The sequence below is a fragment of the Uranotaenia lowii genome, chromosome 2 (genome assembly GCF_029784155.1).
Source record: "Uranotaenia lowii strain MFRU-FL chromosome 2, ASM2978415v1, whole genome shotgun sequence".
NCBI lineage: Eukaryota > Metazoa > Arthropoda > Insecta > Diptera > Culicidae > Uranotaenia > Uranotaenia lowii.
The window spans coordinates 32,086,134-32,111,527 of record NC_073692.1 but is presented as its reverse complement, the minus strand read 5'-3'; the positions used below and the strand labels follow the sequence as shown (position 1 = coordinate 32,111,527).

General features: G+C 41.2%; 3 protein-coding genes across 3 annotated transcripts; 2 read left to right on the top strand and 1 right to left on the bottom strand.

Annotated features, from left to right (window-relative positions):
* LOC129746015 (adult cuticle protein 1-like) lies at positions 1-676 on the top strand. Its single transcript, XM_055739433.1, has 2 exons — positions 1-128; positions 201-676. The coding sequence occupies exons 1-2, from the start codon at positions 123-125 to the stop codon at positions 642-644; spliced, it is 450 nt and encodes a 149-aa protein (XP_055595408.1). The 5' UTR covers positions 1-122; the 3' UTR covers positions 645-676.
* Positions 677-12,791: 12,115 nt separating this feature from the next.
* LOC129746014 (adult cuticle protein 1-like) lies at positions 12,792-13,422 on the top strand. Its single transcript, XM_055739432.1, has 2 exons — positions 12,792-12,839; positions 12,916-13,422. Exons 1-2 carry the CDS (start codon positions 12,834-12,836, stop codon positions 13,357-13,359), a joined length of 450 nt encoding a protein of 149 aa, XP_055595407.1. The 5' UTR covers positions 12,792-12,833; the 3' UTR covers positions 13,360-13,422.
* A 2,404-nt stretch (positions 13,423-15,826) lies between these two features.
* LOC129741243 (adult cuticle protein 1-like) lies at positions 15,827-16,389 on the bottom strand. Its single transcript, XM_055732955.1, has 2 exons — positions 16,384-16,389; positions 15,827-16,310 (listed from the first exon to the last, which is right to left on the bottom strand). The coding sequence occupies exons 1-2, from the start codon at positions 16,387-16,389 to the stop codon at positions 15,867-15,869; spliced, it is 450 nt and encodes a 149-aa protein (XP_055588930.1). The 3' UTR covers positions 15,827-15,866.
* Positions 16,390-25,394: the final 9,005 nt, after the last annotated feature.

The following is a 25,394-nucleotide window of genomic DNA, read 5'->3' as shown; positions in this document are numbered from 1 at the left end:
TACCTATCAGCACGGACAGGTGAGAAGCTTGGTTGGGTTATAAAAGGATTCGGTTCCCAGTCGAAAATCAATCCAATTTTCAAGTTCAAACCCATCACAACCAACAACCCAAATCAGCAATCATGAAGGTAAGTTTTGATTTTTTCGAAAACCTTGAAACTTTTTGAAAAATTCTAAATATGTTTTTTCTTCAATTCCAGTGCATCGCAGCTGTAGTCATGATGGCCTTTGCCGTCGCTGCCAAAGCCCATTACGTTCCATCGGTTTACGCTCACCAAGTGGCCGTTGCCCCGGTTGTGACCTATGCTGCCCACCATGCCCATGGACCAACCGTTGTCCAGTCCAACGATCAACACCATGGATGGGTCCACCACCAGGCTCCAGTTGTTGCCTACAGCAGCGGACACTGGGATCACCACAATGTCCACCACCATCAGGTCCCAGCTGCTGTCAATGTTGTCCCAGTTGCCTACAACAACCACTGGGCCGGTCATCATGCCCATGCCGTGGCCGTTGCTCCAGTTCACCACCAGGAGGCCACCTATGTTGCCGCCAACCGTGGAGCTGTCCACAAGGCCCCTCTGGCTGGACACATCGTCAACCAGAAGTCTCTGAACTTGGCCGCTGCCCCAGGAACTCTGTAAATCTGTTCAATCTGTTTAAATAGCCAAAGTCTTCCGGATATATGTAAATGTGTTAAGAAAATTCTAACTGTCGACAATAAATTAGTGAAAAATATGTTTGGGTTGATGGTTTTGTTAGATAATGAACATTTTATGCGCTGATTCTCATGGAACTACTTGATACTTACTTACTTACTTACTTACTTACTTACTTACTTACTTACTTACTTACTTACTTACTTACTTACTTACTACTTACTTACTTACTTACTTACTTACTTACTTACTTACTTACTTACTTACTTACTTACTTACTTACTTACTTACTTACTTACTTACTTACTTACTTACTTACTTACTTACTTACTTACTTACTTACTTACTTACTTACTTACTTACTTACTTACTTACTTAATGTTCCCTCGGATCCTCCTGTGCATAGGGCCGTGGTAAAAGACCTCCACTGTTGATGATCCGGAGCAAGCGTCTTCACTTGGTCCCACTCAAGGTTCTCGTCGACAGTTTGGATTTCGGCGGCTAGGCTCCGCCGCCACGAGTTTCTGTGTCAGCTTCTTCTCCGATGTCCTTCTGGATTCCATTCAAGCGCCTCTCTGCAAATCTCGTTCTCATCTCTTCACAGCGTGTGGCCAATTCATCTCTACTTATGTTCCAGAATCTCAATTTCTAGCGCCCTTTGATGACATCAGCGATGTAGTTCCTCATTTGAGATCCAGTTGTCAGACCACCAAGCGCGGATGATATTCCACAGGCAGCGGTTTACAAATACTTACAGTTTTCGCGTCGTCACCGCATATGTGCACCAAGTTTCGCACCCGTACAGCAATACGGATTTGACATTTGAGTTGAAGATTCGGATTTTTGTTTGTAGAGCAAATGCAATTCGGGCCTTTTTGATTCAGGTTTCGATGTCTTTCTTGGTACCACCATCAGGCGTTATTGTTTTGCTCGCCCAAAAACAACCGGATATGCAGAGCAAACTCGATGACCTCACCGAAAGCTACAAGGCAGCAGGTCTCAAAGTCAATGTCGGAAAGGCCAAGTCGATAGAGATCAACACAAGAAATCCTTCCAGTTTCATGGTAGCTGGGCAACAAGTTGAGAAAGTGGAGTGCTTCCAGTATCTTGGTAACCAGGATAGAGTCCTTGAATTCGTTGATTTGTTCCAGTATGATTCGTAACGTTGTGATGTGGTCCACACATGATCGCCCGGATCGGACGCTTGTTGCCGTCGGAGTGTGGCGTCGATTTTCTCTTGGGTCCTGATCAGGATTACTTTGCAGAGTACTTTGAGGGTTGTACAGATCAAAGTTATGCCTCGCCAGTTACCGCACTCTGTCAGGTCTCCTTTCTTCGGAACCTTTACGAGGATACCTTGCATCCAGTCGGCCGGGAATGTTGCAGTATCCCAGATGTCAGCGAAAAGACGATGCAACATTTGTGCTGACAAGACAGGGTCGGCTTTCAGCATTTCAGCAGGGATGCAATCGATCCCAGGTGCTTTGTTGAATTTCATGTCTTTGATTGCCGCTTCTATTTCAGCCAGCGAAGGCGCTTCCAAGTTGACGCCATTAACACGTTCGTCGCCACGTCACCCATATTCGGCAAACGGGTGTATTTCCTGGGGGGCCCCGTCACATCAAAAAGCAGGTGACGCTCTCTTACTTGAGTTAACCGCTCAGCTTCGCCACACGTTTCAAATATGGGAGTTCTCCCTCTTTGCTTTCTCTCTCTGAAAATTTCTTTGGGCCCGGCTAGCAAATCTACCAAAATGAGCGTGGCGACGAACGTGTTAATGAGACTTACTGTTGGCACTTCAAGCTGATTGTTCTGTTGGCCATTGCTATTCGTGACTCGGAAGAGTTGTTCGAAGTGCTCAGTCCATCGTTTGAGCTGATCTGTTCGATAGGTCAATAACTGACCTGCTCGGTCTTTTAGCGGCATTTTAGCATTAGTCCGGTTAGGCGGCGAGAAATACCATAAAGTAATCGGATATCTCCATTGGAGGCAGCTGTTTCTCCCTCTTCGGCTAGAGAGTTTGTCCAGGCTTTCTTGTCTCGTCAACAAGCTCGTGTAACTACCTTTTCCAGTTCCGCATATCGCAAGCGGGTGGCTGCTTTGGCTGACCCGGTACATGCCTGCTCAATTCCGATTTTCGCCTTTCTCCGATCATCGACCATCCTCCAAGTTTCATCCGACATCCATTCACTTCTTCTTCTTCCACAAACTTTACCGAGAGTACCATGGCTCATCGTGATAAAGGCATTCTCAACCTCTGGATTCTCCAACTGGCGGACGTCGTATCGACACCCGACTTTCTCCTCGCGCCGTTGGACACGCGCAACTCTCAGTCGTATTTCGCCAAGGACGAGGTGATGGTCAGATACAATGGCTACGCTTCGTTTGTTGCGGACATCAAGAAAGCTCTTTCTCCATTTTCGGCTGATGCAGATGTGGTCAATTTGATTTTCTGTTCGGCCATCTCGGGATACCCAAGTGACCTCATGTGCTGGTCGATGGGGGAAGAGCGATCCACCGATCACCATGTTGTTGTTGCCACAAAATTCTACAAACAGCTCTCCGTTTTTGCTCATCTGTCCTAGGCCATGGCGCCCCATGATGCGCTCAAGGTCTTGATTGTCGGAGCCAATCTTTGCGTTGAAGTCCCCAAGTGGATTTGAATGTCACCCTTCGGAATTCTCTCAACCACGCTGTTCAATTGACTGTAAAACTGCTCTTTCTCCTGCAAATCGGCAACGTCAGTTGGCGCCTAACACTGGACCATTGTAAGGTTTCTAACCCGTGTTCTAAATCTGGCTACGATTATTCTTTCGTTTATTGGTTCCCATCTAATGAGAGCCGCGTAGGCCTGCGGGCTTAACAGGAAACCAACTCCTTGTTCCCGAGTAGCGTGTTCTCCTCGTATGCCAGAGTAAAGCAAGACTTGCCCGGATTGTGTCTTGTGTTCTCCAGTATTAGGCCAACGGACTTCGCTCAGTCCCAGAATTTCAAGCTTGAGGCGGCTAGCCTCTCTAGCAAGTTGTTCCAGTTTGCCTTGTTGGGCAAGGGTTAAAACGTTCCAAGATCCAATTCGTGTCCGTGTTTTCATGCTAAAAGTCGTCGCCAAAGTTCCAGGTCGGTCATTTCTTTCGGATTCCGTAACAATTTCTGAATCGGGAGCAGTAGGTTGTATGAATGTTGTATGTTGGTAATCCACCATGGGTGCACGGATTCACCGCAGTTTCTGCCAAAGTATGGGTTCACATGCATTCCTTAGATTATATTAGGTTCGACAAATCTCCAATGCAGCGCGCCACCAAACCCGGACCCCATGGCTTCGTATGAACTGTTATGTAGTGAATGTATTGCGTGTGTTGATGTAGGTATATTTTGGAAGAACGAATCAAGAATCGGGAGCAGTAGGTTGTTAGCCTAAAGCAATATTCCGAAAATCAATCATTTTTGATCAGCCATGTGTTACTGCATTCAGAGCAAAAAAGTCGAAGCAGTAAATTTTTCCTTCTTCAACCAAATTATATAAACAATCATACATGACAACGACGCTTCTGTATTTGAAACATTCCCGCAAAACATGATATGGTAAAGAAGGACGCAGACTATCAGCAACGAACGTCTCGATGGTGATTGCCTTCCTTGATGGTTTTCAACCTTCTAGGATCACAACTAATGTGTATCAGTTCTGAGCGATGCGTAAAGATTACAATATGATTTTTTATTTTTGCTACGGCTTTTTTCAACATGTGGTCCTGGTATTTCTTCAAATTTTCCTTCTGAGACATTCATGATCGTCTATCAATAACGAACATTAAAGCTTAGTTCTTTTAGAAATGGGACAGTTTCGAATGCCTGTATCTCAAAAACCATTCGTTTGAACGAAATACTTTCTATGAAGAAAAAGAAGGCAATGTTATGATCTTTCATGAAAAAATTTGAAAAAAAATATTTACCGTTTTTTGTTAAAGAAATTTCTACTTTATTCTTGGTATCTCCCATTGGCCGGCGCACACTTTTTTCAGTCATGGTATTGATCAGTTTCTCCAACTTATACTTCTTAAAATCTATATTTTAGGTGGCTTCACCTTCCTTCTTCAATTTCTGATACTTTTTGGTCCAATACTTCCCTGGAAACTGGAAACTGGAAGCATTCTAGTGGATACAGTTGTTTCGAAATGAACAAATTTGATTATTTTTGACCACATTTTTAAACGTTTTTTTTTTCGGTACCGGTTTTACAGCTTAAGAGCTTTGGAACTATCAAAAAATGGTTGTTTGAGGTTGGATTTCAATGAGTCATCATTAGGCAACACTTTCAGCTTATCGGAGAAAATTGTTTTGGACATTTCAGCGATCTACCCTTAGTTTTTCGTTTATTGAAAATTAAAAATGCTGGTATGAGACTTGCATTCCTTGATGATCCTTAACCGTTGTTGCCGATCATCTGCTTCACTCCAATGCTTGATTTGAACTTTGTGGACATTATTGACAGTGTTTGCATACTTATCCACCACAAAAACTCAGTAATTCTTTGAATAATCAACGGTTTTGTCAGCTATCAATTTGATAATGACGAATTTTATAGGAAACTGGGCAAAATTATTTTTTTCTTTTTCTCTTGCATCGTACATATCTCAAAAACGCGTAAATTTTAAATTTTGAAAAAAATAGGTCGAATAGTACTTTTTACAGGCAACAAAATGCTGTTAAAATTTTTAATATCCAATAACTAGTTAACGAGCTATTAGCAAATGAAAGTGTCCCATTTCTAAAAGAACTAAGCTTTATCAACAGTGATGCGAGGATAGGCGTTATTGAATGATTGTGGGAACGACGTTCAAAACTTATCATCAAGTATGTCGATCACATTTGAAAAGCCACGTGACGAATAGAAACGGTAGCCCCCGATGGAGCATGGTATTTTTTTATGTATCTAGTTAGTGTTGATGTTCGACAAATATTCAACGGATACGTTCACCACGTGCGTATCACAGCACTCGGAGGTGTAAGTATTCTGGCTTGAAACCAATCCTGATTGCTTTTCTTGAGCGATTTTCCGAACATTGGCCTAAAGTCCCTATCCCGCGATGGGGCTGCCATCTTGGACTTAGCTGGCGGGAGCCGCATTTCATAAATTCAGCCGCTTGCTGCAAGACAGACGCTGTTTGAGCCGCCCCTGACCTGGAGAACAGACGCGTGCGTCCACCTTCTCAGTCTGCATGCGACAAAGCATCCACCGGGGTTGGCTACCCGATCTCCGCTTAGGTTACTTGCATCCCAGCCGGTACCACGGGGAGGTAGAGATAGGAGTTGTGAATAAGAGGTGATATGACCACTATGGGGTCTCCACCGTTTACCAGCCTTACCAGCCTTACATCCCATTTGATAAAATAGTATCAACGAAAAAGTGAAATAAGTCCGTGAAAACGAAATAATATCTTTACAAAATGCGTCCGAAATAGTGATAGGCAGGCTTCTTCGATTCTCTTGATTTTTGCTCACTTTTTCTCATCTGCTTGTTAAACGCCTAAGAGAAACATGCTTTCTCACACTGAAACCGATCAAGCAGCCCACGTTTTGTTGCAGAGCATTTCAAAAACGCAGTCACCCAATTTCATTCTCGAAGGGAGAAATGTTTATCAGCTTCTCAGTTACTGGCTGAGAAATCAAAGACCGAACAGAGATGGACGCTTCGGTTGTGGTTTATTTCAGCACTTGCTGGGGCCAATGTTCCATAATTTCATATAGATAGAGGACGGTTCAATCACACATTAAAGCTGTCCACGTGAATTGGTGAAACGGTCAAATTTCATATGCGATTTGCATTTCTTTTTCTCTTAGGAGCGATGAGAATAGTAAAACTATGCCCTTGCCTTCACTGAGCAATTCATTCCACTGATCACACGTAGCGCTGATGAGGTGTTTTCAGAGTCACAAACCAACAGTGCTCTGACTGTAGAAGAGTGATCATTCGTTAGAGAAAAAAATTCTCTTGGCTCTCTCAGCAGCAGATGATGAAATGCTCATTTAAAATCTCCTCACAATTATTAGGAGCGAAAAAGTTCACTGTCTCCTTTTGGGCAAGGTGAGCAAAATGAAGCCTGGTGATAGGTAGCGTTCATTCGGGCAGTTTCGGAACTCAAAAGGATTTGAAGAGCATTGAAGTTCGTTGATAGGTTGAAGAGGATCTAAATGAGAAGTTGGTTTCGGTTAGCACTTCGTATGAAATTAATGTTCCAGTGATTTTGTTAAAATGAGGTTTAAATGCATCATCGAGAAGTTCGAGACAAAGCTTACATGCGGCAGAGAATGCGTCGGTTAAGGTGTTGTGTAGAAAAATACATTCCCCACTTTCGTAAGGTTGCCATAGCGACGCATGTGAATGGCCTGGCTTGCTGCGATCTAATTATATTGTCGCTATCCGATTTGTGTGGTTATTACAGCGGGTAAAAGATAAGTTTTCCACTTAAATTTATTTTGGAAATACGAGGCGCACGCTTCCAGATCTATAACACGTTGACGACGCGGTTCGGCGTGTTGGTCGGGTTAGTGCATTTTGATGGTTCAAAAAAGAAATTTCCTGTGGAGGAATTAAAAAGCTGAGTTGTAAAAACCAAGTGGATTGTCTGAAACTTTTTGATGAAAAATCACTAAAGGAATATCGAGAAAGGAAAAAAAATTGCCAGCAATCCCAATTCGGCTTAACCGGAAAGTGTTAAAATCGAGGGTTTTGGAGATTGTGTGTGGTATATTTTTTTTTGTCGAAAATATTAGGTATATCAGGCAGGAAGATTGAGGTGTCGAGAGTTCCTGTTGTGGGATATTTGAAAAGTGGGGCTCGGAATAAAAGTTTAGGTGAAGTTATTTTGTGTGTTAATCGCGATTGCCGGTTAGCTAAATTTGTATTTCGCGCGGTGCGAAGATCCTTATTTGTGGAAAAATGCGTAAGATGAAGAAGCAGCACCATGAAATTGCCCATGGAAATACAGTGAATAGTTATATCGCATTTGGGGGAGTGTATGAATGTTCAAGAATTCATAGTTTGAACGTGTGCTGAAGAAGAAATGCGGATTGGTTTACGCATTAAACTGTATGCTTCACGTAAAAACGGTCGCCCATTGCAATGATCGCATACGGAAAACGTAGGAATTGATGAATCCTAACTGAAACGGATTATAAGTCGGTAAATAGAGCTATAGCTTTAACACAACTGGTAAGATTTAAGGTTGAGTATGAAAAGGTAAGAGTTCACGGCGAGGTAAGATTTCATAATGTTTCAACAATTTCATTTATTAAATAAACTATTTTTGAACGGACACTCAGTTGCCAGCTGGGCAGGTATGTACACGTATGCGGAATACCTGTCGAAGATTCACAACACTGGAAATGGTATGAATTTTATACGGTTGCGAAACTGATTGTATCGTTCTACAAATAACACATACACATACACGTAACACTCATTACATAAAAGTTCATACGAAGCCATGGTGTCGGGTATGTGGTTGTTTGCATTGTAGATAGGCCGAACAATTGATCTAAAGAATGCAAATAAAAGCATACGTTGGCGAAACTGCGGTGAATCCGTGCACCCATGGTGGATTACCTATCCCAGTACCAGTAGGTTGTTAGCCTAAAGTCCCTATCCCTAAGCTGGCGGGAGCCGCATTTCATAAATTCAGCCGCTCGCTGCGAGACAGCCACTGTTTGAGCCGCCCCTGACCTGGAGAACAGAGCCGTGCGGCCACCTTCTCAGTCTGCATGCGACCAAAGCATCCACCGGGGTTGGGTACCCGATTTCCGCTTAGGTTACTCGCATTCCAGCCGGCACCACGGGAAGGTTGGGATAGGAGTTGTGAATAAGAGCTGATATGACTACTATGGGTTCTCGAGTTGCATATTATCAAAGATATTATATCTATCAAGATACCCGGCTAAAAAGATTTTCGAATAAGTAGTCTGGGACATCGACACGTTTGTTTACGGTGCTGCCACTCAACGAAAAAGTCTTCAAGCTTTAAACTTGCATACAAGTTTTAAAACGAGCAAGTTTTGCATGCGACCATCAAAACTACGAAAATATTTAAAATAAAACGTTACTTAACTTAAACGAGATTTTTTTTAAAGGAAACTTTGGCTTCGATTTTTTTCTATTTGCTTGGTTCGTTGGATGGAATGGATTTCGTTCGACTGTCCGTTCAAGTAAGGTATCGGTGAACACTGATTTCGTCAATAGGGCCAATTCTGGAGAAAATTGCAATCGCTATTTCCTCCGGTAAAAAAAAAATTAAATTTTGTACCGAATCTGCTTGTGTGATTTTCTGTGGTCAAAACGAAAACAAATTTAATTGCAGATTTTGCGAAAGCATGTTATAGAATTGCAGCTCTTCGTTCGATGGAGTTGCCAATCAATAATTCAAAAATGAAAAGGAACTCCACAAAATGCTGAAGAAATCAAGTCTGAACCAAAATGAAGTACACTAATCCATGAAAAATAATAATGTCACAATAAGATTTCTTCGCCATTAACAGCTTTTTTAAGGCAACCTAATTTTATTTAAAAAAATAGAAATATATTGGCAGCAGCTTCAGGCTCCAACATTCTTAGCTGTTGTACACTTATTGGCTCCAGCCAGACGTAGCGAGCGCAGCAGACCACTAACATGGAGATAATGGCGCAGATCTAGCTGAATTCTGTTGACGGGACCGTTGCCTCAGATGATCTTCCTGAGCCTGGAGCTTCCTAAATGCTTCTATCATCTTCGTTTGCCTTTCTTGAAACAGTGGCGGCACTACAACTGATAGCAACAGCTCGCGCTTTACGGCTCCCTTTTCAGCACCCGAACATTACGAACGCGGAATATTTCTCAATAATTTCTGAATAATATTACAGTCGGAAAATTTTTCTAGTCCTGAAATTCAAATGAAACCATCTGTCAGAAAAAGGATTTTGCGATTGCCAATAATCTCGTAAAAACTTTATTTGTTTTACCTGAACATATTGGGAGCTTTTCCCTCAAGTAACAAGCTTCATGGTTACAAGGCTGGAACCATTTGTCTGATCGGAATCCATCGATGCATCGTCGTCCATTTTCTGCCCCATAGGCACTTTCGCCAATGGTTCCGGTAGATTCTGAAAGAACAGATTATTTTAAAGTCAGTTACTTATACAAATCTGATTAACTACTCACCAAATTTAGTTTCCTCCGGAGAAGTAAAAATGTAAAGATTTAAACGAGCAAAATCTTCGCGATGTAAACAATAACGCCGACGCATACTATTTTATATTTTATGTAGAAGCGTACTTGATGATTTTACAATTTTGAGGTTGAAGTCTTAATCGCCAACTTAAAATTGGCGCTAGTGTTTTGTCCCTAAAATTTCATGGAAGCCGATAGTACCTGATATTATCCACCATTTGCCAGCCAAAACATATAATCAGTATAAGTAGGTACTAGATCGCTACCTGGAATGTCCTTTCAGATTTACTAAACTAGTACATTTTTAAGAGACCTTCGAGATACAATTATGCTAGGTTTTGATATTAACGAAATGTGTATCGAGTCAAGGAAAGTCACGCGCGCGAATGACCATGCTGATAAGGTGGAAGCCTGGCGGGTTGAAAATGTGTCAGTCGCATGGTAGCCTGCGAGGCACCAGGAAGCACCTCACAGTAATGAAGACCTTGCTGCGCTAAAGCAGGGAACTGGCGCCATGAACCATATATTTTCCTAGCAACTCGTGGGACTGAACATGAATATAAACAACAACAACACAAAAAAAAAAACAGAAGGAACGTCGAGACAACTGACGTTAAATCGGACGAAGCCAAAGAACGCAGATGGAGGTCTTTGCTAAGAGAGGACTCCTTAGGTCTCCTCTACTGAGCGAAGTAGTAGCTGGGAAAGAGATTGGCAAGAAGCGGAGAGAAGCCCGACCGCAAAAATTTCCACTGAAAAACTCAGTAGTTCCCAGCAAAGGGAGCAGGTCCTAGTCGTGCACCATGGGGCATCAAAAAATGTGGCTTTTTGGAGGCAACCGACATGTTTGACAAGATGCAGGAGTTTGAGCGAAGTACCAACAACGTGCACACGCACATCAAGACCTGGGTGCCAAAATTGATGGAAGCAATATTGGTTGTTTCTATAGGAGCTTCAAAGGGGTCCAATTCAAGAAGAACCGCGAAAAGAGATCGCAACTCCTCCATCGTAAACGATTCCTCCAAAAAAAAAGGAAAGGGTACATGGTTCTGCCACATTTCTTCATTTTGCCCTAAACTATTGCCCAATATTTCTCGATGGGACGAAAATCCGGACAGTTTGGTGGATTGATACTTTGTTCAAAAAAATTGTTCCTGTTCTCCTTATACCACTTATCGACATCCCGGCTGTAGTGGCAGCTTGCCAGGTCCGGCCAGAACTTCACCGGACCTTTGTGGGACCGAATGAATGGCAAAACCCTCTTCTGGGGACATTCTTCTTTGTAAACTCCATTGTGTCCCCAGTGATGAAAATCTTAGTCTTCTTCCCACAACTACAGTTCCCTTGCCAAATCATCAACTTACGAGCAAATTTATCTACGAATCTAATCGCAACATTCCCTTTGTCCAAAATCCATTTTGACGTAAGTTCCGTCGTCCATCAAAATGCATTCGTTGTACTTGGTCAACACTTTCTCGTACAACTTCCTTGCCCTGGTTTTGGCAACCAGGTTTTGTTTCAGCGTCCTGTTGGGCTGTTTGCTTGCATGATACGACCGCAAGCCTTCTCGCAAACAAATTTGTCGAGCTGTACTGTGGTTCGTCTTGAACTTTTTCGTCAAATCACTCAAGGAGATTCCAGGATTTTTGTGAACTGCTCGAATTACCTTTGCTCGCAGCTTCCGGTCATATGTTCCACTTTTACGCCTGGTTTGTTTTGCTGGATTCACCGTAAGGGTCTTCCGGTTACGTTGCAGCACCGAATTTACAGTCGATTTTGGATATTTCAGGAATTTCGCGATCTTTATCCCTGACCACGTCGGTTTCTCTACGTGAGTATGCAGAATTTTCTCTCGCCTTTCGCGTTCCATCGTCGATAACTTTTGACTGACTGATTCAATCTTGATGAAATTTTCACCACTAAGTAAACAAACCATCCGGATCAAAACACTGTCAATAGATTTGCGATGTGACAACTAGGGGCGCTGCAGTAAATGGAAAGATGCGATCAGATTCTATATGAAACAGACTTTAATTATAATTCAAACGACTTAGATAGATTTTACTTTTGAAGTGTCAAATTGACACTCTAAGTCGAAAAAGGGAGATTTTTTATCCAGGCTTCCAGGGTTCGTCCATAAAAAAAGTAAAGATGCAATATTAAAGAACTTTTGAATTCATTTAGGGTCCCCGAAGAAATTTTTGTTTTTTGAAGCTTCTGAAAAAAGTTACAAGCATTCAAACTTGCAATAGTGTCAAATTGAATTTTTTGGGGTCAATCTACAAAATAAATATGATCGGTTTTCAAAATTCGATCATGAAATTTTCCCCATAAATCCATTGCCAGCCTAATACACATGCAGACAGGCTGTAAGAACAGTGTAATTTTGGGTTAAGTTTAAAAAAATTGATGTACAAACCCCATTCCAAATTGAATACCTTATGGAAGCCTGATAACAATCTCAGTTTCCGAGGTTTTGATTCTCCCGAAAAAGCTTTTGAAAAAAAAAAATACAGGATAATACTGGTGACCCATTCAAGTGAAGAACAACGCAATAAAATACCCACCGATTAATCAAACATCGTTTAGGTATCTACCTATGTACTTTAATGTGAAACTAGATCAAAGAGCAATCGAGATAGTGACGATTAGTTCTTTTACACTTCACAGTAGGTTATCTTAATAGATGACAACCTAGTACCAGGAAGTGAACAAGTTTTATGTCCCACAAAAAAGTGCGAAACTGGTTTAATGGTCGCAAAAAAGTTAGTCCGTAATCATTGTTTGTTTTTGCTTTGTTCGCCAAAAAAAAAACTTCTCTGGGGGTGTGTCAAAAGAGAATGTTACCAATCAGTACAATGTCGATCATTTGGAAGAATGAAACTGGGATACATATAAAAAGACACTCTAGATGTCCCAAAATCAATCCAATTTTCAAGTTCAAACCCATCACAACCAGCAACCTTAATCAGCAATCATGAAGGTATGTTTTGATTTTTTCGATAACCTTGAAAGTTTTTGAAAATTTAATATTTTATTTTTTGTTTTTTAAATTCCAGTGCATCGCAGCTGTAGTCATGATGGCCTTTGCCGTCGCTGCCAAAGCCCATTACGTTCCATCGGTTTACGCCCACCAAGTGGCCGTTGCTCCGGTTGTGACCTATGCTGCCCACCATGCCCATGGACCAACCGTTGTCCAGTCGAATGACCAGCACCATGGATGGGTCCACCACCAGGCTCCAGTTGTTGCCTACAGCAGCGGACACTGGGATCACCACAATGTCCACCACCATCAGGTCCCAGCTGCCGTCAGTGTTGTCCCAGTTGCCTACAACAACCATTGGGCCGGTCATCATGCCCATGCCGTGGCCGTTGCTCCAGTTCACCACCAGGAGGCCACCTATGTTGCCGCCAACCGTGGAGCTGTCCACAAGGCCCCTCTGGCTGGACACATCGTCAACCAGAAGTCCCTGAACCTGGCCGCTGCCCCAGGAACTCTGTAAATTGATCTTTTAGCCAAAGTCTCATGGATATGTGTAAATGTGTAAAAAAAACTGTCGACAATAAATTAGTGAATGTTTGAAAATTGATTTTGAACTGTTATTTTTACATTTTCTAGGACATTTTCTGGAAAAAGCCTACAAGAGTTTGATTTTGAGAAACATCTTCTATTGTGATGTAGAACAATATGCCAAAAAGACTTACAATCCTAAAGATTCAAAATTTTGTAGATAGGAGTATCTGTAAAAAACTATCCATCGTTCGTTAGTGCGAGAGAGTTAAGTTTTATCTGGATCTGTAGTTTCTGCAGCTTAGAAAGGTTTGGGTGATTGATATTGAGAGAGTCAATTTGATTTCCTCGATAAAGATCTCATACAGCATTGTTGCTTCCATTTAAAAATTTGGTTTGGAACGGCAATCAAAGACATGAAGTCCAACAAAGCGCCTGAGATCGATTGCATTCCTGCTGAAATGCTGAAATCCGACCCTGCCTTATCAGCACAAATGTTGCACCGTCTTTTCGCTGACATCTGGGATACTGCAACATTCCCGGCCGACTGGGTGAAGGGTATCCTTGTAAAGGTCCCGAATTAAGGAGACCTGACAGAGTGCGGTAACTGGCTTGGCATAACTTTGATCTGTACAACTCTCAAAGTACTCTGCAAAGTGATCCTGAACAGAATCCAGGAGAAAATCGACGCTACACTCCGACGGCAACAAGTTGGATTTCGATCCGGACAATCATGTGTGGACCACATCACAACGCTACGAATTCCGGGATTGAGAGAAACTAGTCCATCTCATCGAAGCACAGTACGAGGCATTTTCGTGCAAGGTTCTGCACGACGGTGTCTTGTCTGAACTAATCCCGGTAACTGCTGGTGTGAGACAATGATTTATTTTATCACCGCTGCTTTTTCTCATCGTAATGGATGAGATCTTGACAGGATCGATTGACTGTAGACCAAACCGAGGATTGGCGTGGAATCCTTCGACAATGGAGCAACTGAACAGCCTTGACCTGGCTGACGATATTGTTTTGCTCGCCCAAAGACAACAAGACATGCAGAGCAAGCTCGAGGACCTCACCGAAAGCTCCAAGGCAGCAGGTCTCAAAATCAATGTCGGAAAAGACCAAGTCAATATCAAAACAGAAAATCGTTCAAATTTCATGGTAGCTAGACAACAGGTTGAGAAAGTGGGGTGCTTCTAGATTACGCCTGATCTGATGGTGGTACCAAGAAGGACATCGAAACCCGGATCAGAAAGGCCCGATTTGCTTTTGCGAGTCTCCGGAACATCTGGCGCTCACACCAGATCTCTCTACAACTAAAATTCGAATCTTCAACTCAAACGTCAAATCCGTATTGCTTTACGGATGTGAAACTTGGTGCACATATGCGGTGACTAGAATCCAGATGGGCATCGAAGAAGAGGCAGGCCCAGAAGCTCGTGGCGGCGTAGTCTACCCGCTGAAATCCGCACAGTTGACGAAAACCTTGGCTGGCAGCAAGTGAAGACGGTGGCTCCGGATCGCCAGCAGTGGAGACCTTTTATCTCAGCCCTATGCATCGGTCAATCGGCGCCGGACTCTTAGGTAGGTAGGTACCAATCCTGACGAAATTTTCACGACTAGGTAAACAAATCTAAGAGAACCAAAATCACTATCTCAACGAAGTAAAGACATACATCGCTACACTCCCCAAGCGATTGCTAGTACCACCAGCGATCATCAATACGCGAATTGCCCAATTAGAAAAAAAATGCATGATCGACCGCTTTTCGGCGCGGAGATAAACGAAATTCCAATTATCGGATTTTTAAAACCGAACACATACATTTTGTAGATTGATCCAAAAAACTGACCTGTGCAACATTTAGGCCAAGCCAACGTCTTAACGGGTGTCTCAAAGTAACCAAAGTTTCGGTTTACTGACCATTAAAAATCACCAAAGGAAATTGTGATTATCGATATTTGAATTTTGATGCCTGTGTGGGCCAAGCTCAATATGAGAACCGCTGTGCATATTATATGACACATCTACGAGCACGGGCACTCTTCATGAGTTCGTCTTAGCTATCGCTATCGTAATGGATCTCTCCCGTACCTATACACCGCGGACGTTCCTCAATCAAATACTTTGGCATGGGAGTTATTAAGCAAACACTAGCGACACCATGTCCTCCATAGAAAAGTTTCGATTAGTTAGGGAGCTTTTGGAAAGCTTTTGAAAACGGCCATACATTTGTCCTAACTCCGAAACGTCAAAAAATTTACCTGGCAAGGCGGATTATGTGGTTTTCACAATGCCTAATGACTAAGAAACACATGAAACATCGTGATTTGGTTTTATCTTCAAAAAACATTTCCAGGGGCTTGGCTGCCACCCCCATATACAAATAACAGACCAACGCTTGATTTGAAATAATAAAATTTATTTACTGTCGACAATAAGCTTCATACACACAATCACACATTTACAGGTAATATTGACTAGTAGGGCTCCGTTTACAAAGTTCCTGGGGCAGCGGCCAGGTTCAGGGACTTCTGGTTGACGATGTGTCCAGCTAGAGGGGCCTTGTGGACAGCTCCACGGTTGGCGGCAACATAGGTGGCTTCCTGGTGGTGAACTGGAGCAACGGTCACGGCATGGGCATGATGGCCGGCCCAGTGGTTGTTGTAGGCAACTGGGACAACGTTGACGGCAGCTGGGACCTGCTGGTGGTGGACATTGTGGTGATCCCAGTGTCCGCTGCTGTAGGCAACAACTGGAGCCTGGTGGTGGACCCATCCATGGTGTTGGTCATTGGACTGGACAACGGTTGGTCCATGGGCATGGTGGGCAGCATAGGTCACAACCGGAGCAACGGCCACTTGGTGGGTGTAGACCGATGGAACGTAATGAGCGTTGGCAGCGACGGCAACGGCCATCATGACTACAGCTGCGATGCACTGGAATTTAAAAAAAAAACATTTTTTGAATCTTCCAAAAAGTTTTAAGGTTTTTGAAATAATCGAAACTTACCTTCATGATTGCTGATTTGGGTTGTTGGTTGTGATGGGTTTGAACTTGAAAATTGGATTGATTTTGGAACATCTATGATGCCTTTTTATATCACAACTTAGTTCTTCCAACTGACCGATTGAGTACTTAAAGATAACATTCACTTTTTTGACACACCCTGTAGCAGTCGCTCGTTTGAAAATTTTAGAACATAAGATCCAATTCTCGAAATCGACCAAACTAAATTGGATCCGCCTTAATGTACTCTCTTTTCGATCCCTTTTTCAATCCGATCAAATGGTCGGTCGATTTGTGGCTCAGGATGGCTCTCTTTACAGTCGATTTCGACAATTGTTCGAAAAGTTTTGGAAAGAGACGGATAGGACCAAAGAAAGTATGTAAAACGCGCCGCACGTTAGATTCGTAAATTTCCCGAAGATTTCTAAAGAATGCTCGGGAAATGACGTACTTCCGCTGAGGTCGTAGGTCCGAGGTCATTGGCCCTGAACTGAGGATACACGCTGCAGTTCACTTTGATCTCGGCAGTTATCGCGAGTGGAAGCAAGTTGATCGCGTTTAGAATTCTTTAAAAAAAGTTAGAGTTTTTCAAACGGTAATATAAGTGGCGAATGTTAAGATTTCGAAGCTTAATTCATTTATTTTTTTTCCCAGCTAGTGCCAATAAAGCTGGTTAGATTAGGGCGTAATAAAACCAGTGCGTATTTTTATAACAAATAAATCCAGGTAAAGTCGTGCATAATCTTGAACCATCAACCGTGAATGTGCTAACTTTTATGCCGTATGGCCAAACATAGTTTCCGCCCTAACATACAGCTAACAAGGCCTTCCACCATACGATTATCGATCCTGCCGAAGAACACCGGAAGAATCGACGGGACGAAAGCGATCGCCGCCACCCACGCTATCGTCCACGCCGCGGTTCACAACATCCAACCGACATCGCATTCTGCCCAGCGACCAGGGTAGCAGAATCAGTCAGCAGCATTTGTTCTGCCAGCCATCCGTCTACGTCACGCTCCATCCCAGCTTACCATCATCACCGAGAGCGAATCGCCGCCGGTCGGCTACGTCATCATTCGATCAGCCGAGAGCCGGAGTTGTAAGTAGAGCCGAGAATAAGACATCTTCTGGTGAGTCGATGACCATTGCATTGTTCTTTTTTTCCCTCTTTGGGCTTTGCAGCGCGTACTGCGAGACATCGACCACGCTGTGCTCTCTATATGGTGCAGCGGGGGGTTTTCTTAGCGTCCATGAAAGACGCCACTGAAATTTGCGCATATTAAAAATCAGGATTTTTCGGATCCTGTAAATTCAGGCCCAACATTAAATATTCGGCTGTGTGGAGCATAAAGTATGCATACGTAATTTATAGACGCCCACACAGCCCATCTCTACCACTCGAGTGCCGGCAGCGTTACGCTTTTCTGCCGGACAAGATATGGCCCGTTAGCACCAACGGTTCAAGCTTGAAATTATTTCTTTGCACGCACTGGATTAGGAGGAGAAAAATAAGAAGAATTAGAAGATAGATGATTAAGATTAATCCCATGTATATTACACTCTATGAATTATACACACATGAAACGAAGTACACAATTTGAAATTCACTTACCGTTAAGAATAAAAGTTTAAACATCGATGTAATCCCACAAATAAAGTACTTAAATTCCTCCGAATAAATGTTTTAAGTAGAGAAATTTTGATGTCTCGTCACTTTCGCGTAACGAATTCCTTGCCCGACGCCACGTGCGTCAATTTGAATTGGGCTTTTCTGTTTCCACGACCGAAACGTGTTGGTTTAGAGTGTTCTGAGGCCCAATGATGAGTAACTCAGGTATGAGTGACTTCTCACCGTATATTTTTTAGGAATCTTGGGGTGATTTAGGCATTCTAATGAAGTGAGTCCAAGATCTTTTCTTGAGTTTTACACCACATTCATTGTCAGCCTATCTGAATCGGTCCTTATAACATTTCTGACTATCTTCGGGACCTGCCCAGAAGAGAGTCTCAGCCGGGCAAACAAACCGTGGTGTGTAGTCTCCGGAAACGGAGTGGCGCAAAAGCTATACGCTTAAAGGGGATCGACCAGAGCAGGCTACAACCCCCAGGAGAGTATTCTGTTGAACAAAGCAAAAACAAATAATGATACTGACAAACTGGATAGATTTTTTATGGTCACCAAACTGGTTCCACTTTTTGCGGTTAATTAAACTTGCTCTCTTCCTGAACCCCACACGCTCTTTGATCTAGTTTCGGGACGATGTAGTTATCAGATAAATAATCGAAACATGTTTATTCGAAAATAATTTTTTCAAAATGTTACGATTTAGTCGGTTAGTTGGTTTCGTTATTTTTTGTTGTGATGCTGTTACATGTAGGGGAAAGTCGGGTAAGACGGACACCCTAAGGTAGAATCGCAATAGAAAATCAGATATCGCGTTTTTCATCGTAGTTTTCAAGCAGATGGACAGTTTAGGTTGTTTGCTATCGGATTAACCATTGGGATTAGTGAATTTCCTTCATTAAGACTGTTTTTATAGCAATCTTAAACATGCTTGCAAATTACACTTTTCAAAAATGGTCGGGTAAAACGGACACTGCCCAGAAAAGGTACATTTTGCCTCAAAAATTGCTGTAAAAGTAGATATTTTTGTGAGTTTAGTATTTGAAAACGTTCTTAAACAAAAATAGAACCAACTGGTCCGAGTCCAGAAGCGAAACAGTGTGATTTCGGAATTCTGTATTTTATAGGCACTTTCTTCACCGGAGATCCTATTTTTAAAGTATTTATAGCCTGTTTGAGATGGTGAGTGCTTTTCGACCGACAATTTCTCACGCCAAGGTCTTCTGAAGGCATATGGAGGTTCAAACCGATGAAAAATTTAAAATACCTGGAGAAACTCATGTGTCCGTTTTACCCGACCTTGAGGTGTCCGTCTTACCCGCCTTAGCAATTTTTTGTTCGAAACGTTTGTTTTTCAAGCCCTTTGACGAAAATTCGCCGATTTTTGTCCAGATGGTGAAAAAGAACCCCAATAAACGATCTACCTTTGAAAACAGTTGGAATTTTCGGAAATTTTGCGAGTTATGAACTATTTAATGAGGAGAGAAAATTACATCAAATCATAGATCCTCAAAGTTTTTGTTTGTTTTGTTTACTATTATGGGACCTTGTTTGCTATAAATAAACAAAGGGTCTCGAAAGTGTTGATACACTTAGGCGAACATATTCTCATTATTAGATTTGTGCTAAACATTGTAATTTTTTAAATAATCAAAGTGTCCGTTTTACCCGCTGTGTCCGTCTTACCCGACTTTCCCCTACGCACTTCATGTTTCAAACATTGAAATCAATATATTTAAAAAATCAAAAATTCCTAACAATAATGATTGGTTGGAGGAAAAAAAGTGTCAAATATTCGATTTGGCATTGAAACAATTGGGTTATCCTAGGCCTTTGAAATAGGCAGCAAAAAATGTAGGCACGACCGATGTAATTTCTGGAGATGGTGTTTTGTTTAAGATTTTCGCTGAAATTTTACATCAAAGCGATGTATACAATGCGAACAGGTCATGTAGTTTAATATCACAACCTTCTTTGTAGTATTACATCAAGTAGTTAATGTTTTTCTCTACTGTCGTTTTTTTTCTTTTTGATAGGAGTTTAACCCGTTAAGGTCATTCTTCCTCGCTACTGTCGTTTGAAATTTCTTCAGTTAAAATTTTTGAGAAACGGATTGTGAGGCTCAGAAAAATTTGTTGTGGTGGTAAGTAGGTACTACCAAAGTTAATAAAATTCTGAGCAAAGACATATCTCAATATGAATTTTCATAAGTTATGATTTTTAGAAAATAGGCTCAAATGCGTCAGCGATCCAAAACTGTTAAAGAGATTTTAAACAATCCAATGGAAAGGTGACTATTATGTTTTGATTATTCTTCTGAGTATTTTGTGTTTTATTTATCCGTTATAGGTGAAAAAGAACGTCTTTGTATGAAATGTTCCAGTTTGCAAACCCACTGGCTTGGTTATTCCAGGGATGTGAATAGAAATGGAGCCCCAAAAATGGTTGGGTTCCTGTTTTGTTCCGGAAAGATCGGCTCTCATCTAGTGAATCGATAGAACTCGATAGAACGTTTTTTTACAGACAAAGTGGCTGGTTTGGTGTGTCAAAAATGTGTGCCGTATCAGGACAGCTAAAAGAAGATCCATTTGAAGACCTGTTTCAAGATGTTTTGATGCTATGTAGAGATTATTGTTTTATCTGGTTGGGAACGAGGCTTTCCCTGGGAAAAAAAATAAACAAAAATAAATTTCCAACTTTAGGTTAAAAAATTATAAATCATCACTTTGTGATATACTAATCACTTCGATTTCGATTCAATTTCCCAGTCTCTAGACGCCTTGACACAAATCAAAATCAGAACTCTGTGTCTTAAATGTTTATCCCTGTTTCTGGATAAATCTAAAATATCAATCATATCGGAAGCCGTAAACTATTATAATAATCATTGATGTCAACTGCGTTACATACATTTCGTGTAATTCTTTACAACCAATGTATGTTATAACATTTGTACCATTTGCGACTCAAGTTATGTTACACGTTTTTGCTGCAACACTTTTTTGCTGTGTAGGATTCAGCACTAGATTATGACATGGCCACTCCAGAAAATGATTCTTTCCCTTGAAAACCCCTTCCAATTTTTTTCTTGGGGACATGAAACATGGCTTTATATATCAGAAAGATAAAGTTAGCATACATAACATCCTCCGTAAATGATATCCGTGTTCTATCTGAGTAGATATTTTGAAAAAGGTGTCCAAAAAGGTTAGGACATTTTCAGAGAATAAAAATATGTTTACTAGCTGACCCGGTGTGATTTGTTACACCTTCCAAAATTTAATTAAGTTTTTCAAAACAATTGAAACGCAGTTTTATTTCCTAGACAGCGTTTCAAACCAAATTTCAACATAAATTCGAAGCAAATGCTTTTAAAAGAGAGCAGCAACTGAAGTTTCTAACCTCAGTACAAAGATGTTTTGAAAGTTTTTTCTTAGAATTGATTTCTAATTATGTTTTTCAAGATATGAAACTTTTTTGATAAGTCTGATAAGTTTTCAAATTATGCCAGATATAATATGAATAAAGACTTGCCTCCTTCTTTCCGATTCCACCCAGAAATAAGGGAGGATCTCAAATTATTCGTACGCAATCTGCAATTCAAATTTAAATTCTAATTCAGATACACCGGGGCAAGTGCAAACGGATTTTAACGAAATTTAAAATATGTTATTCTTGAAAACAAATCATAACTAAATCAACATATTACATTAATTACATTACATTACATAAACATATTACATAACTTAATCACTTCTCAACAAACTCTTGTTGAAAGTTAAATATACAAAAAATGTTGCCAAAAAGATGTTTCTAAATCAAAATTTGACCCGCTTATTTGGGGCAAGTGAAAATACAATACTCAACTTTTACTGAATTCTGTTTTAAGCATAAGACCTTAATTTAGAATATCCACTTCAGGTTCAACACACGACATACCTCTTTCTGACCTTTCGCGCTTAGAGCTGAATCATTTTGGAGAGGAAATTCATAAAAGGTAGATGTTTCATGGCTTAAAAGCGCGTTTGAACTTGTTCCACCATGTGAAACGATAGGAGTAATTATTATTTTAAACACTTTCAGGTCACTGGAATATCAATCACAAAAATAGCTTTTCAACAAAACATCGGATCAAAAGTCTCTTCTATGTATTAAGTCAAAATATAAAAACAAAAACACACTTTTCATGTTAAGTACGTATTACAATTTTGTGTAAACAAACCTTAGAGTGTTTTTCAGTGAATAATTTTTGATTTAAGTTGAAATTATTTATTTATTTCGTTCATCTTTGGTTGGAATACCGTACAGAGTCTACAGTACTACAGACTATAACTTAACTTTAAACTAAGAAATAATTTATACATTTTTTGTAAACGTACGTTTAAGATTATTACATACTGAGAACAATAAAATTCGAGACTCTGGCGTGGGTTGACGATGATTTCAACTGCCTAAATCCAAACATAATTTGATTTCGTACAAATTGAAAATATTTTTGCCCCGCATCATTCGAACTTTTGCCCCAGAGGTGGATTAAAAGCACGTTTCGATAGCAGCTGGGCATTTTCACTGGTGTAAAATCTTTCATTCAATTGTCTGCGTATTTTTCAAGAAGATAGATGAAATACTAAGGAATCAAATGCTGTTCTTGCATTTATGGGAAAACAACAGTAAAATTTTCTAAAAATAGCATAGCACTGAGGTCCTACTTTTACTTCATCCTACCCTAACTAGGTGAGGTTTCACTCAAGCCTTAAGCCAGTCCCTGTTATTCTCGAAGAAGCGTTAACATCGGGATCCTGTTTCGCTGATTCCAGCAACAAATTGGACCCTTCAAAGGTCGTAGAGCTGAAGGCTAGTCTGATAAATTCCGGGAGCTGTTTTCGATATCAGCTGCCCAAGTTGTAGTGTAGTGTGTATCGGAATACGTGTTGTTAAGCAATAAATAATATAAAAAAATAAATTTAAAATTGCTAAACAATCAAATTAATTTGTAAATCCTGCTCCAAACTTTGTGACGTTTGCGCTTGTATCACTGTCATGGGGTAGGGAAAAATGCAACAATGTGCTGAATTTCCTAAAAAAAAATCCATACCATACCGATCCATTTACCATGAGAATGATTAAATCAAATGTGAAAGCAGTTAGCGAATAAGTGTAGAAAGAACTGGAAAAATATTTTCAAACGTGAAGAAGTTTGAATTTTATGAACGCTTGTTATGTTGTTTATTAATCGTAATCTGTGGAAAATATCGAAAACGCTCACTAAAGAAGATAGTAAAATGCTATCGAATGACTGGTATCTAAACTTTTCTTATACCGTGGTTGAATTAACGGATATTTTTCGATTGCTTTGATTCAGTAGAATTATTCAACCAAGTAGGCTCGCAACACAAAATAGAGTGCGTGACTGAGGTGTTTTGTCAATGTTTGCCCCTGTCAGTTGAACGAAAACGAAAATTTTAAAGGCTTGTTTTGACGGTCGTAGGGAGAACTAGCAATCGCTAGTGTAGTGTCTGGTGTTGTAAGGACCTTGGTAGAATGCAATTCTATCACTGAGTTAGCTTAAAATCCCTTGAGAAAAAAAAAACTATCACTGAGACCTGCATTGTTATTTATGGGCCCAGATACGTCTGGACGTGGAAAAAGATTTGGATCGGGAGATGTACTCTCAAAAACTTGCGGTTAGCAAGCGTGCTCAGAAACGAGCCATGGTGGTACGGGAAATTAAGGCCAGGAAGGCGGGATCCGAGAAGGTTACTCTCGGTGCTATCGCTAGTCACGAGCTACGCTGCGGTTAATAGCGTGAGTCAATTTCCGACGGCTGAGAGGAGGACTCAATGCATCCAAAACCAGGTGCGGTGGCTGGATGCAGTTGTTCACCGAGAAGGTAACTCTCGTGGTGTGATATTACGCTACGGTCAGCATGGGTGAACTCGCATCCAACTGTTGGAATGGTATTCTGGCACTTTGAGAAAGGTTGTTTGGGCGACGACGGTCAGTTGCCAGCTTCACCTCATTGCCGTTCCCAGATCTAAGCTGGACGACGACGATAATTATATACATTAAATTTAAATGAAATAACTTTGGGCATTTAAATAAAAGTTAGGAGAATGGCAGATTTTTTTCCGTGTAGCAGTTCAGGATGACTCAACTGCTAAAACATCAAACTGACACATATCACAACAAAAGAGCGAGATGGCTACATCGCCTCAGATGACGTTGCCCAATCAGATGCATCGGCTTTGCCGATCTCCAATTCAGGCGGAGTTTATATAAGGCCTAAGCACCGATTGACCGGCCTTTTTGATACCTTAGAGTTCGCGTCCGAAGTGTCGTCCAACCGTTGTGCGCACATTTTATCCCGCCAACATACGTTTCCGTCAACCAAGCGTCGTTTCTGTTTTGGGACCTTGGTTGAGGTGCTCAGTTTGTCGAGTGAAAGGCACTGTGCAAACAGATTCTAGTGCCCGCTACTCCAAGAAGATTGGACAGCCGTCCGTAACCATATGGTTCAGTACACGCCGTCCGTCAACATACGGCAGGACATTCCCAGCTGTACGATAACCTACGGCTCGGGAAAATATCGAGAACTGCGGTTCTTGTGTAGCTACAACCATTACCAGATAAGGATTCGAGGTCAAGATAACTTCCGCCCTAATGCAGAAGGCAGGCAGAGGGCCAAACGAAATCAGCGATCGTTGGTGAACTGGGCCGAAGTTCACGGACAGCGATCCCCGGGGCAACGAAGTGTCCAGCAGCAACAGCAGCAGATGGTCTAAGCAGTGAGTCGAAAAGTGTTTATTTTCCTAATAAAACTCTATTTTCCTTTTAATTTTTAAAGATTTTGCGAATACTAAATTATTTTGAAAATTACGTAGAATATACCTTATCTTTATTGCCCCTTTAAAAATTTGTGTAAAACTTTACTTGCATGCACCGAAAGAATTAAAATACGGGTTTTAACTGGGTGGGAGGAATCAAGGTCGAACAGGTGAGTGAGTGTTTCCCTAACTACGACGAGCCGACCCTGAGATTGACTGGAGTCCTGAGCTAGTCGAAGGCCTAGTTTCAAGTTCATAGTTCATATGGCAAGAAGAATTTATTGGTGTTGCGAGAGAGCGCGTGTCGCGTATTGATGATCGTTGGTGAAACTAGCAATCGCTAGTGTAGAGTGTAGCTTTGTAAGAACTTGACTGAGATAGTAAATAAAAATTAACTCTATTCATCCACTGAAACCTGCGTTGTTCTTTAGTTTTCAACGAAGATGGTTTATTATTTTAGAAAAAAAACTTTATTGTAGCTTTGAAATTTCCTCAACCAAGTCTCGTAAATTTTTTCCGATCACAACATTACTATTCCTGGCTACAGCTTAACGGGTCCTGGG